General features: G+C 40.5%; 2 protein-coding genes across 5 annotated transcripts in view; one reads left to right on the plus strand and one right to left on the minus strand.

Annotated features, from left to right (window-relative positions):
* Positions 1-1,920: 1,920 nt before the first annotated feature.
* bloc1s2 (biogenesis of lysosomal organelles complex-1, subunit 2) lies at positions 1,921-6,750 on the minus strand. 2 transcript variants are annotated; one of them, XM_055047425.1, is made up of 6 exons: positions 6,729-6,750; positions 4,236-4,402; positions 3,949-4,065; positions 3,119-3,238; positions 2,870-2,974; positions 1,921-2,548 (listed from the first exon to the last, which is right to left on the minus strand). In XM_055047425.1, the coding sequence occupies exons 2-6, from the start codon at positions 4,393-4,395 to the stop codon at positions 2,517-2,519; spliced, it is 534 nt and encodes a 177-aa protein (XP_054903400.1). In that variant the 5' UTR covers positions 4,396-4,402; positions 6,729-6,750; the 3' UTR covers positions 1,921-2,516. The 2 variants fall into 2 exon arrangements, with proteins under 2 accessions (XP_054903400.1, XP_054903392.1); XM_055047417.1 differs by lacking the exon at positions 6,729-6,750 and adding an exon at positions 6,590-6,667.
* The window catches only part of usp24 (ubiquitin specific peptidase 24), a 35,095-nt gene continuing 26,439 nt past the window's right edge, over positions 5,453-14,108 (plus strand). For all 3 annotated transcript variants that reach the window (XM_055047380.1, XM_055047387.1, XM_055047396.1), the window contains exons 1-12: positions 5,453-5,807; positions 8,647-8,815; positions 9,018-9,085; positions 9,177-9,320; positions 10,292-10,417; positions 10,683-10,718; positions 10,816-10,881; positions 12,624-12,689; positions 12,983-13,057; positions 13,190-13,348; positions 13,446-13,560; positions 13,661-13,764. In XM_055047380.1, the coding sequence (XP_054903355.1) occupies positions 5,529-5,807; positions 8,647-8,815; positions 9,018-9,085; positions 9,177-9,320; positions 10,292-10,417; positions 10,683-10,718; positions 10,816-10,881; positions 12,624-12,689; positions 12,983-13,057; positions 13,190-13,348; positions 13,446-13,560; positions 13,661-13,764 (1,407 nt within the window). In that variant the 5' untranslated portion in view covers positions 5,453-5,528. The remainder of the gene's footprint in view (positions 5,808-8,646; positions 8,816-9,017; positions 9,086-9,176; positions 9,321-10,291; positions 10,418-10,682; positions 10,719-10,815; positions 10,882-12,623; positions 12,690-12,982; positions 13,058-13,189; positions 13,349-13,445; positions 13,561-13,660; positions 13,765-14,108) is intronic.

The following is a 14,108-nucleotide window of genomic DNA, read 5'->3' on the forward strand; positions in this document are numbered from 1 at the left end:
TTCCTTCAAGAGATATAAAATATAATAGTCGATGCAAACAGCATTTTACAAATCTTTAAGCCCTTGACACATTTGCATTGGACCCGCATTTAAAAAGAACCAAAGGGTTAAACAGAAAATGGAGTGACTACCATATGGAGATAAGAGGAGAGAAGAATTCATAACATCATCTGTCCTATGCTCTGGATCAAGAGATCATCTTTGGGGAAGCAACAAAAAAGGCGGAAAGTGTAAAAATAAAAGGAAAACATTTGCAAAAACTTTCCAAGAGAAGCCGCAGTCTGTATGGATTAAAGCTCTGTGGTGGCGCTCTTGAAAATCCTATTCCCCAGTTTCTTTTGTCTTTGGCAAAATGACGCCTGTGAGGCTGAAAGAGAGATGCACGTCGAGGTTCTGTCAGGCTGCGGTGCCAGAAGCACCACGTGTCACAAGGGACGAACGACAGCGAGGGATTGCCAAGGTATTTTACAGTGAGATGTATAACTCTGTCAAATAAAATCACCCAGTCAAAATGAATTTGGTTTTAGAGCAGGGAACCATTCTGAAACAAAACATGATGGAAAAGGAAAGAGCCGTGAATTACAAAATTACATCATCTTGAATAGGAATTCATAAATTCAAACTGTTTAACTGCAAACTCACAAAATTCAATCTGCTTTATTGGACTTTCACATCATTGACCAACAAAAAAGTGCTGCGTGATTGTGTAATAGAAGGGAAAAGACAACATCATTTTTTGCAATCTTGGAAGAACACTTGCAAGAGATTGCAAAATATTCAGCTTCAAGCAGGACGACACCACACAACTTGTTTAGATAGCATGTTTTATAATGACCTAATTCAGTCCAGCCCTAAATCCAACTATAAATCTATGAGATGTAAAACTGATTTTCTGAGATGTTTTCTATCCAGCCTGAGCCTGACGTACGTTACCAAAAGAAGAAAAATATAGTCTCAAAATTCCTCCTGCTGTCATTGGAAAAATAAAATATCAACTCTGCAAAGTAATTGAAATGCCAAGCTAAACATTTCAGATTTGTACTTGCAAAAACCAACTAAAAAATGTTTGCTTATGTTGATAACATAACAAAATATATGCAGATTTTCAAGTGTAAGGCATAAAGGAGAGGTGAATACTTTTCCAAAGCAGAATAATCTGCTATCTGAACAGAGCTTTTCCACCATAGCTGGAGCCTACAAGCTATAAAAACTACAGAAATTCCTTCCACCTTCCCAATCTTTAAGCCAATTATTTAGCACAGAACATGCGATACCCACCCAAACTTAACAACATGAGACGCTTGGCTATGATTAATGTTACCTTCTCTACTTTGCTTGACTGCCACCTGGCACGCACATATAGACTCCAGAAAACCTCCCAAAGCTCACGACGCCGAGTTGAGGGCCTTTAGGAGAGGACCGAGGTGTATTCTCCAGGGATGTGGGGAAGGAAAAAAAATAATAAAGCAAGGAAAGGGAGAGATGGAAGGATCACAGAGCAACAGTAAATAACGTTATAGGATGAATAACGAGCTCCCTCTGTGCCAGCGTCTCAGCTGAACTAATGACAGAGACCTGTTTTAGATTAAGCCTCACACACAACTACGCATCCTTGAGCGCGGAGATTGGCATAAGATCCAACAAATTTTGATCATCTGCTGTGCAGTTAACGTGAAGATGGAAACAAAGGCAGCAGATGGCATCCATCCTTTGCTTTGATTGTGCAACTAGATGCCATCCGTTTCCCTCTGTTGAAGCTCCACTCTTGTCCTTTCCGTGAGAAAGTAGTAACTCAATCCTTTCTTGTTCAACAGCGGTCCAGTTCCCCCCACCTCCCAAGCAGGAAAACAACTGATATGTAATAAAAAAAAAAGTTTTTTTAAATCCTTAAGGAACCAATCGTGGTGCAAGACTGCCATCTGCTGTCAGTGATCAGGCTTTATTTAAAAGAAAATTACATTTCAGTGATCTTCAGGAGAACAAGACATGATGTTGACTTTATAAGGAATTGTATGAGAGCTACAAATTTAAAACAAGCTGTAGAGTTTGTCTTTAAACTATACATTTTAGCGTCTCATGAACACTGCCTGACAAAGTAATTAATGCAGAGTAAACTCAGATTATTCCCCAACATTTTACAAAAGAAATGCCTGGAAAAAAAAAAAAAAAGCGTTTCTGACATGATCAAGCTTTAAATATGCTTTAAGGAGCAAATTAACTTCATGTGTCGTTTACTTCTCTTTTTGACAAGAACATCTTCCTGATATTATTTAAGAGAGGCTAACAGTTGGACAAACATGTGGCACATCTTGATTGCAGGAACAAAAACCAGTGATACTGGAGTCAAATCTACAGCCAGCACTGCTGTCGCTGAAGTGCTTCTTAGTTTTGCTTCAGCCACAGTTCATTTCCTCCCCTGTAGCTTTTGCGTCTACTGGTAAGTAGAGTGGAGGGCAGGGATGGGTGAAGAAGGCGAGAAGGCACTGAAACCCTCAGTCTGCCTCGTCTTCTGTCCCTCACCGCTTCTCCAGTTTCTTGAATCTGGCTTCTACAAATAGAAACATAAAAAGGGTTGTTCCTTCCACAGATAAAAAGCGTCTCCAGCCTCTAGAACCAAGATAACAGATTTCAGAGCTTCCCACAGCCTTTGCAGTAATCTCTCATGTGGTAGTCTCATGTTTATGTCCCTCCAGTTGTCTTGCATTCTGAGGACTGAGTGATAGGATTTACTGCAATAACTCCAGTCTTAACATGTAGATCCAAATTGGGATGATATTGTTAACTGATGTATATTTTAAATAAAAAGAAATCCAGTAGCTCCACTTTGCCAGGTATCTAAATCCTCTCTACTGTGTAGCGCATGTCTTACCCAGCTTCTTGGAGTATGCATCCAGTTTGTATGCAGCCTGTTCGAGGGATGAGACTTGCTCCTCGATCTTATTTATTTGGTCCAGGTAAGGCTGTAGGCTCGCATCTGAAACAAGCACACACAAGCACACACACACAAAACCAAAAGCTCTTCAATTCAGAAAAGAATCAGAAAAGCAAAAAACAAGAACAAAAAAAATAATTCACGAATGTTGATTTTTTTTTTCTTTAAATTATACTAAATGCTTACATTTGTTGTTGAGATCCTGCAGATTCCGGCTTATATTGATACTGATGTCCTTCATCTCCATGTACTTCAGGCTTGTGAGCTTGTTCATGTTCTCCAACAGCAGGTAATCTTCACACGTTGCTGAGAAGAAAATCACATTTGTTCATGAGAAAAAAGAAACAGTAAAGAAAAAAGAATACATCTAAACTGATGTATTCTTTTAGATAAGAATACATCAATTTAGAGACATGCTTCTTATCAGCGTACACTATTAATGAACAATCCTACAATGCAGAAAGCAAAGGTCATTTGGAACGGCCGAATTTATTTTGATGCAGACGGCATCTAACATTATTTGATATAGGCGATTGTCGTGAGATTTATTTGACTCATGTATAATTCAGGGTATTGAAAATCTTACTCTTAAATATTGTTTTACAGATTGCAGGTTTTTCTGTTATCCATTTGATTGAGAGTTGCTGTATTTTGCAAGTTTTACGTTCAAATTTAGTGATTTTATTGCCAGATCACTTTTCCATTTTGCCAGATCACATAGAATCAGAGCAGCTCTAGTAACTTGTACGAGATTAACCAGATTCATTCGAAATCTGGTTAATGGCCAGAGATAAGTCAAGAAAAACTGCTTTGACAATAAGCAACACTAAAACAAGCCTGAGTGATGTTTGGGAATATTTTTAGAAAAGTGTTAGGTAGTATCCAAATTAACTTAGATAAGTTAATTAAGGTAAGTGAGGTAAATACATTTTAGTCACGCTTAAATTTAGATTACAGTTCCCAATGACAGCTTGAGAGAAAGAGCACAACAATAGCAACGAGATTATGTTTAACACCTGTTAGCTCCCCCTGCAGGAAAATGGCCATCTTCTCAAACATGTCAGAGCACAGCTCGTTGACATCTGGCTCTGCGGGCTCCACTGCCTCCTCCGCGGTCTCCACACCTCCATCGCCTGGGCACAACAATTTGAAGCAGAACTAAATTAATCCAGATGAGAATTTGGATGTAACTGCAATGCAATAAATCATCAGTCAACAGTCAGATAAAAGCAGCAACAAAAACATTTGTTTACTGTGTGCTCTATTGCCATTTGGGTACTAAGGCAGTGAAAGCACCACGTACTGTTTGCTCCAGGTTTCTTTGGCACCGGGGCTTCCGGTGGATCGTCGGGGCGTTCAGCCGCAGCCGTGCCGCCAGCAGCTGCCATTAACCCCGCTGAGACGGCTGCTGGTTCCCTGGAAATACTGTCCATAGCTGCGGCTTCGTCTCCAGTTGCAGCCATTTTGTTCCTGTTTCATTTCATCCATTATCACGTGAGCCCGGCGATCACGTGACGCTCTCGCGGCGCGGCATGACGACCAACGCCCCCAGAGCGCCACTGCTCACGCGCAATGCCACGCCCTTCTTTGTAATACGTAACGTCGCTGTTGTGGTGTCTCACGAGAAGGGATTTTTGAAAGCATAGAGTTTATTAAAGTTTTAATAAAGATTTTTTTTTTTTTTTACAAAAATGAGAGGGACAAATTATTTGCATTAAACGTTATTTTCTTCTTTATTTGTGGAAAAATGTATGGTTAAAAAAACCCTTCAAATGTATTTTAAATATCCTAAAAAACTATGCTGCACTTCCTCAAAAGATCTTAAAACAAAAAAGCTTAAAAATTAGCTTTAATATAAAAAAACTTGACATTATTTACTTTTTAGCGAATAATGGCAAACCGGAAATTATTTGTGCTCAACCAATAATAATAATAATAATATATATAATATTATAATATTATAATAATAATAATAATAATAATAATAATAATAATAATAATATTATTATTATTATTATTATATTATATTATTATATATTATTATATTATTTACTACTAATAATAATAATAATAATAATAATAATAATGATTATATTATTATTATTATTATTAATAATAATATTATAGCAATAACACAATTAATTATTTATCATTATTATTAATAACAATTATTATTATTATTATTATTATTATTATTATTATTATTATTATTATTATTATTATATTATAAATTATAGGGCAGCTTATTGTCATGTTCTGGTCGGCCGCTTTATGTTCATCTTTTGACAAGAGTAAAGTTCATGTGTCATGGACTTCTAAACATAACTCCTCCGTACACACGTTAAACACCGATAACAAGGTAAAAATCACTGAATCATGTAGTACTGTCAGTGTGCGCGCTCCCGTGGGCGGCCTGCAGTTCTCGGAATGCAGAATTCACCGTACCACCTGTGTCGGCGCTGTTCTGGGAGAAGCAAATCGTGACAGGCAGGCTAGCTGCGGCGGCGGAGGACTGTAAACATGGCGGCGTGCACAGCTACAGGGCTGTGCCGAGCACCGCTGTACAACTAGTGTGGGAAGCGGAGACACCCCAAAAATGGAGACCGAAGAGGAGCAGCACATAACGACGCTCCTCTGCATGGGTTTCCCAGATCCTGACGTGATACGAAAAGCGCTCCGTCTGGCAAAGAATGACATCAACGAGGCAGTGGCGCTTCTAACGAATGAGAGCCCCGGACTCGGCTATGGATACGAGCCGATGGAGAGTGGGCCTTCCACCGGCTTGGGCTCCAGCGGGGACGGGGAAAACAGCGGGAGGACTGGGACGAGTGGGTTCGATCCCCCTCCAGCATACCACGACGTCGTAGACGGCGAGGTAAACGCAACACGCCTCGGCTCCGGGAGTTAGTGAGGAAATACGGTCGGTTGTAAGTTGAAACAGAAAGTAGGCTCGCCCATTTAACTAGCTCAACTTAGCGGCTTCACGGCTACATGCAGCAACCCCTAACGTGAGCTGTCATGGAGAAAATGACCCACTAGTCCCACACAGACAGCACATGCTAGCACCTCAGACCGACATAAAAAGAGCTCTTGGGCAGTATGTGTAGGAACTTTACTGCTAAAGCTTAATGGGAAATTCAAATGTGCATGCTAGCCTAGCTAGCTGGTAGCTAGTAGCTTTTTTGTAGCTAAGTTGGAGGGTGAAACCCGCCAGTAATGTGGAGCAGCAGCGAAAGCATCACTTTCACAGACGTTCAAAGGAAGCTCTAGTTTTGGATGGCTTTTTGATTGTCATGTTGAAATGATTCGCATCGTATCATCTGCCTCTAAGCAGGAGGCTGTCTGACAGCTCGACCACTGGGAACATTTTATTTCCCTCTAACTTGACTTTGAAGCGGTTTCGCAATATCTCCACAGCAAAGGTGCCATTTTAGTGATAGTTGTGTGTAGATCCATATGTTCTTGTGTTGTGGAGGGACCACATTTATCGAAGCAGCAACTGGTTGCCAGTATAATACTCGCTTACGGGTCCTATCTTCGTCCAGCCCGCTGTGTTTATGTGCTGCGAAAGCTATTACATCCTCCGGCCTCCCATAAAGCGCCTGTCAAGCATAATACAGTAGGATTGCTTTGACTGACCCCTAAAGCAACACATACCTGTGTTTCCTCTTCTGCCTGACCTTTGACCTTGTAGGAACCGTTTCCGTTTATCGTGTAGCGATTTAAAGCACGGCAGGGTGAATCATTAACCACCGGGCACATCAACAACCAAGAACACATCAATTTTTCAAAACACCTCTGGAGCAGAACTTCCTGACGAGAACTCGTCAAAAGTCACTTCCGTGTGAGTTTTGAAGATGTGAAACGTTCTGTGCGTGCCGTAGCACAAAGGGACGAACGTGATTAATTCCCCCTTCTCGCAGTGTTTATGTGTAACAGATCGGTGGTTGGTCTGTGGCCTCGTGTGTTGCTCCTAAATATAGTTTCTCCCTCTGCCCCTCCGACACACACACACACACACACACACTCACACTCTGCAGTTTTTGCGCAGAGTTCCCAAGAGGGCTGTGGGCGCACGGTAACAGTGGGGCAGAGTTACCCGCTCGCCCCAGCACAACCACACACACACACACAGCAATGCACACATTTTGCCTTCCACACTGCTTATGTCTTCAGGTGATAAAACAATAAATGTATTGGTCATTTTGTTTCTGATTGGGACGTCATTTGGTGTTCCTGCTCAGAAGTTTCAGATTTTCTTTGCCATATTTCTGATGGGTTTTCAACCGAAAGTCTCTATTATCCATGTCTTCCTGCTGTTTCCCACCTCTCGTTCATCTGCTTGTCATATATCTAATTTTCCTAGAAAGGGGAAAGAACGAAATGTAATGCATCTCCGGTTGTGTTCTCCTGCTCCCTGCACTTCGCCTCCTCCCATTAGACTTAAAAGTGCGGCCTATCACCTTACGCTCACGTGTTTGACGGTGTTTGATGCACGCCAGATCACACTGACTGCCAGGCATGGGGCAGACAAGAGATTTCCGTGAGCAAATGTATTATGGATTCGGAGTTATTAGAGAAATTGGAAAATGAATATAATATGATCACAAGAAAGCAACAATTGGTTTGTGACGCTGTTTCATAGACATGAACAAACACATAGAATGGCCCCCTTAAAGTTTTCAAAAGCATACTAAGCGGAATATTATTAGTTTTTGCTGTTCTGCTTTTTATAAAATAGCAACAGTATAAAGCAGGTTGATTTTAGCCGATGAATTATCAGGATTATTTGTCATTGGTTGCTTTATTGTAAGAATGTCAGATTCTTACATTTTTGGTAAGAACCTAACCATAAACTTAGACAGAGATTTTAAAGAAATACGGCAAAAGCAAATGAGGTGGATTAGCGGTTCTTGCTAACAACTGATGGTGATTCTGATCTGTTAGCATGACGTGACAGTCGTGACAGTCGTGTGCCTTGTCACACAAGTCTTCAGTCAGAGGCCTCTTCAGATTCATTGCAAGACTGATGACGACTGGAGATCCTTTCTTCGGATCCAGAGCTAAAAGACCAGCCTCAGGAACTGTAACATAAACGTTATGCCTAAAGAGTACACTGAATAATACGTAACCCGGTGTCTGGATATGTGTTCAGATTAGGCAGACTTGACCCAACTGGACTGTTCTGCGATAATATTTAAACTTGGTAGAGTTTAAATATTAAACTCTAGCCTATAGGGGGGCAGAAGGGTCTGCAGATCACATCAGTTACAGTTCAAGCCTTCAGTAAGGGGACAGTTGCTCTCGGATACAACACTATGTTTCCTGTTCCTGGGCTGCCCAGTTATGTCTGACCTTATGGAAATATTGGCAGACTTTTTGAGGCAAATGATTCAGTCTGTTTGTTAGGGTTTTTTTTTTCAGATCAGGCTAAACTTTCTTTTCTCTTTCTGTGGATTTCTCCTTCATTTGCTCAGTTGTGGCAAATTAATATCTCAAGCTCCCTAATTAAATGCATGAAGATGGAGTACAGATGAAGGGCAGATGCTACAGAGGCGATTTGTATTACCCTCGCATCACGCAGAGGGCGGTTGGGATAGTCATAAAACAGAAAGGACGAGCTCTGGGAGGCGGAAGGGATGATGGTGGGGGTGGGGGAATAAAGTCACCTTCTGCGTGTTGGTCATAAATTTGCCACGCCCGTCTGTCTGCAGCGAAGCAACGACGAGAACGGGAACTGCTCGGGAGGCAGCATGGAGTTCCCCACCACCAACCTGTACGAGTTGGAGAGCCGGGTCTTCACCGATCACTGGTCCATACCCTACAAGAGAGAGGAGTCCCTGGGCAAGTGCCTCATCGCCTCCACCTGCCTTGCACGGCACGGTAAGAGAGTGCGGGTCTTCTTATTTCACATTCCTAACACAAACCTTCAGACTGGTGGGATGGTGTCGTTGGACCGCTGGGTGGTTTCTGCCACATGGCATTCCTGCGGACACTTAGTCACACGGCTGGTTGTGTCTCCGACCAAAAAAATCTTCCTCTTTCAAGTTTAGATTCAGAGCGCTGAACCTCCCTCTCTCGTCAGGTCTGGCGGACGCCGATGAGAACTGCAAGCGCTTTGTGGATCGGTGCATGCCGGAGGCCTTCAAAAAGGTGAGCTGTGAAAGGAACGGAGCGACTGCCGGACGGGATGGGCTGGCCGCTCGTCGACTTACTCTGTCTTCCCGTTTTCACGTCTCGCCAGCTGTTAACCAGCAGCGCCGTACACAAATGGGGCACGGAGATCCACGAGGGGATCTACAACATGCTGATGTTGCTGGTGGAGCTGGTGGCCGAGAGGGTGAAACAGGACCCCGTTCCCGTCAACCTGATGGGGGTCCTGACCATGGTGGGCTTTCTCTCTGTGTCCAATAGATGATTTTACATCCAGGGAACATCTCTGTCCCACGCCCCCTGAACCTATCATGTTCTAACTACAAACTTCAATGTGTCATATTGGAATTTTTATACCAAAGGTATAAAAAATTCTTTGGTATAAAAGTGGTTGGGGGAAAAAAAAGGAAAAAAATAGTTCTGAAAATATTTTTCAAATATCTGAAACAATGTTTTTCTTTATATTGAGCCTCCTTTAATCTGATAACTTTTAGGTAATGTTTGTAAAGTTGCACAATAAAATATGAATGGCAATATTTTCGTTTATTTAGTCTGTGATTTTTCAGTAATATTTTCACCATGTTATATATGCATTCATAAATGTCAGAGCTCCAAAGTAAATATCTAGCTTTCAAATTAAATATTTTGCTTGGAAATTAAAAACAAAATTTTTAAGTCTGACTTAAAAATCTATTTTTCAAACTAAACATTTAATTTCCAAACTGAAAACTTAGTTTAGCTTGCTAAATATTTAGGTCCAAGCTAAATATTTAACTTGGGCAATAAATATTTAGTTGGAAAATTAAGTGTTTAGTTTGTGAATTAAATAATTAGGTAGTAAAACAAATTTTTGTGTTTGCAAACTAAATATTTAGTTTCCATCGAAATGTTTCAGGCTGAGCTAAATATTTTACAAAATCAAATAAATTTCCCAAAACTTGATATTTAGCTCAGACCTAAACATTCACTTCAGCTAGCTAAACAACTCCTCAGCACGCTAAATACTTAGTTTGAAAATCACATTTTTAGTTCGTAAAATAAATATTTTCTTTGGAACAAAATATTTTGTCTGTAAACTACATTAAATATTTATTCTGAAAACAAAATACTTAGCTTGTGAATTCAATAATTTATAGATGTTTGAATTACATGATTAAAGTATGACTGAAAAATAACCACCTATTTTTTTTTCTATATATTGTGCAGGCGCTTAACCCCGACAACGAGTACCACTTTAAGAACCGAATGAAGTCATGTCAGAGGAACTGGGCCGAAGTTTTCGGAGACGAGGCCAACATATTTGCAGTCTCTCCCAGCAACACCTACCAGAAAGTAAGAGACGCTCTTCTTTCCTGTCTTCAAGGTTCACCCAGAAGCATTGACATGTGTGCGAAGCTGGCCGAATATTTCCTTGTTAGTCTCAATTTATGGTTCACGGGGAGGCAAACAAGTTTTTCATCCTCAGCGATGTGTAGCCGAGCCAATAAGCTCATGAAAACACGCGCGACTGACACACAACAGCTGTCAGCAGCGTGTCCGTCTGTTAGAGTTTGCGCTGTGATTGTTGAATGAAAGCATGATTTGTTTTCCCTTTCAGGAGCCCCACGGTTGGCTGGTTGATTTAGTGAATCGAGTGAGTGATAAATTGTTCATGTTTATAAATGATTGATGTTTGCAGTACTTTTGCTTCATATCTTTGCTTTTTTATCTTCCCCTGTTTTGTGGTGAAGTTTGGAGAGTTGGGAGGATTCGCTGCCATCCAGACTAAACTCAGCTCAGAGGAGATCGAGATCGCTGTAAGAATATCTCTTCCCTTCATTTCTTTTCATTAGAGCTTTCCATTTTTTCACCAATATAGTCATTGATTTTTTTTTCCATAGTTCAGAGTGATGTCAATAGTCCCAAAGGCCCGCCATCTTGTTTGAAAAGCATGTTTTACAATTTCTGTTTATTCGAACTTTGAATTCAAGTGAACTCTACAACAAAATTTAAGGTTCAAGCTAAATTTTATTTTATTTTTTTGGGGTTAAAAATAAAGTCATAATGTTACAAGAATACAGTCGTATTAAATACAAGAATAAAGTTGTAATAATAGGGGAGCGAAGTAGTAATTTTATTAGAACAACAACAAAAAATCAAAAAAAAAATTTTTCTCACCAGAGCAACTTTTTTTCTTGTTTTTGTTTTAAGACATTGCTCTTGAAAACTTTTGTTTTTATTCTGCTAATGTTAGGCCTATATGCTTGTGAGTAAACAAAAACTCTCATATCCCGACCCAATACGTTTTGAAATTTTTTTTTTTAATGAAAAGAAAGCAAAATGAAGTTTATTAAAGCAGAAAATTGTATCTGGGTTTGGAAAAAAATATATGTATTATTTTTAAACCATGTCGCCCAGCCCTACTTTGCATCCTGTAATACCTGAAATAGTAGTTGCACATTTCATGCATGCAGAGTGACAGACTTTGATGGAGTCTATAACAGCAGAAAAGGTCACCATGTCCCCCCCACCTCTGCTCTCAGCTGCAGGGGGTTGAATGTGCCTCTTCTGCCTCCCTCCCAGTAACGCTCTCTTGCGCTGACATCCTCCCGCTGTGTGGCGCTTGAAATGCCCTGTTGTTTTACATGTTTCTGAAAGCATCCTTGTGCGGATGCTTCCTTCACCAGAACCTGGCCGGAACTGCAGCAGTTTGCATAGCAATTGACGCTCGGCATGTTAACAAGGCTAAAGGCTCAACGCGGACTAATTTGGCACTCTTAAGCTGTGGAGAGAGCTCAGGAGTGTCTGCGAATGCCTAAACTACTCCAAAGACGGCAGAGACGGAAAGAGAAAGGAGGAAAGATAAGAGCTCCCTCCTCCTCTGACTCCCAGAGGTGGCTCATTAATCTGTCCGCTTTGAGGAGGAAGACGAGTGGGATGGAGGGTCGGGGTCATTGAGGAGAAGGAGCTGCTTACGTTATGATTACAAAGGATTTCTTTAAAAGGACAAACAGAAACTAATCACTGTGCTTTTGTGACTAAGCACTGACAGAGTGAATGATATACAGAAGAAAAATCTTTAGATGTTTGATTTGATTCTTGGTTTAGTCGACATGAAATGCACAGTATGGTCTTTACTGTTGAACCACATGCTTACAGTGCATCACTCTTTCAGGAAGCCATAATCTTTTGGGTGTTTTCACAGCTGTTAGACTCGGTTTGATTGTGGACCAAATTAGGTTTATGTAACAAAATGTAAAATATTTTTGTTGCATGAAAAATAAAAATGTTGGAATTTAGGTTCCCAATCGAACTGAGTCTACCAGCCTAGATAAAAATCCAGTTTGAACTTTAGGCCTTCACATTTATTTGAAGTAAAATATTTGCTGTTCATGGTCTTTATCAGCATCTTGCTGAGGATTGAGAAGCACAGATTATGTTGTAAAACCTAAAATATAGCACAAGCTAGCTGTACTGCAGGTGGTATTGATGAATTGATCTGCTGATTGATTTGTGTGTGTTTGATATCCCTTCTGTCTCTTTACACCTGTGTGCTCAGTGTGTATCAGCCCTGGTCCAGCCCCTTGGTGTTTGTGCAGAATATTTAAACTCCAGCCTCGTCCAGGTGAGCTAATATGGACTCTGTATTCTCACAATGATTGCTATTACATAGTTGTAACAAAGTTAAAATACTTCTTATATTTGAATGGTTCAATAAAAGGAAATCTTAGAAATATGGTAGACTATTAGATTTTTTTATTTCTTGTTTTATTTAGTTTACTTCCTGCTAGTCTAAATTCCTGCTTGTTGTCACCCATGAGTCCCATTCTGATTTCTATTCTATTTTGATTTGCTGCATCCGCTTGCGCCTTGACCCTGACCACGATTAAACAGTCGCTTGTTGTTGTTTTTGTGTAGCCCATGCTCGATCCCGTCATCCACAAGACGATCACATATGTGCAGAACCTGGAGGAAAAGGACCTGAAGGACAAGGTAGTGTTTTTACGAACCGCGTTGTATTCCCTGCTGCAACTGCAGTGGGAAAAGGTCACAGAGACAATCATAAACTAAGGTGGTTTCTTAAAGAAGAATCTGATGGATCGGTCAAATTCTTTCTAACCCCAGCGTCTGGTGAGCATCCCCGACCTGCTGTCGGCCATCAAGCTGCTGTGCATGAGGTTCCAGAGGGAACTGGTCGCCGTGGTGGACGACCTGCGGCTGGACACGCTGCTGAGAATGCTCAAAACTCCCCACTTCTCCACTAAAATGAACTCCTTAAAAGAAGTCAGTTTTCTTGGGGTTTGAAGTGCTGAGGCAGCTTTTTTCAGTCTCTTTTTTTTTTAAGTGTTTTATTAATCTTTTTTTAATTCTTATTTGGTAGGTGACCAAGTTAATAGAAGAAAGTACAGTGGCAAAAACGGTAAAAAACGCCATCGATACAGATAAACTGCTCGACTGGCTCGTGGAGAACTCGGTCCTGTCGATAGCGCTGGAAGGTAAGAGGTCACGAGTGAAAACCTGTCAGTAACACGGTTCATGTTTGAACCAAAACATGGTTCAAACATGAACCGTGTGGTTTGATTCTTGTTGCTTTAGGTAATATTGATCAGGCTCAGTACTGTGAGAGGATAAAGGGAATCATTGAGCTGCTCGGGAGTAAGCTGTCACTGGATGAACTCACCAAGATCTGGAGAATACAGGTTGGAAATGACAGTTTTGGTTATTTTTGGTTTGCAAGACTTGTGAGACATCAGAAATAAGTGCTAGAAACACATCACCCTGGATGTTATGGATGTTTTTTTGTTCTGTTTTTTTTTTAAATTAAGTTTCACACTAAACAATATTGTATGATTAGTAGCCCCCCCTAGGGGTTAGTCATGTGGTATGTCTTCAGTCACCCTGTAATCACAGGATTACAGGGTGTTTAAATAAATAAAAAAAGCTACATAGGTGGTGCAGTCACTTTTATACGGTACCAAAAGTGAAGGAAAATATATACAATATATATAATATCAGTAAATATTGGCTATTGATGTAACAAGAG

This window comes from Poeciliopsis prolifica, unplaced genomic scaffold (genome assembly GCF_027474105.1).
Source record: "Poeciliopsis prolifica strain line A6 unplaced genomic scaffold, Auburn_PproV2 SCAFFOLD002, whole genome shotgun sequence".
NCBI lineage: Eukaryota > Metazoa > Chordata > Actinopteri > Cyprinodontiformes > Poeciliidae > Poeciliopsis > Poeciliopsis prolifica.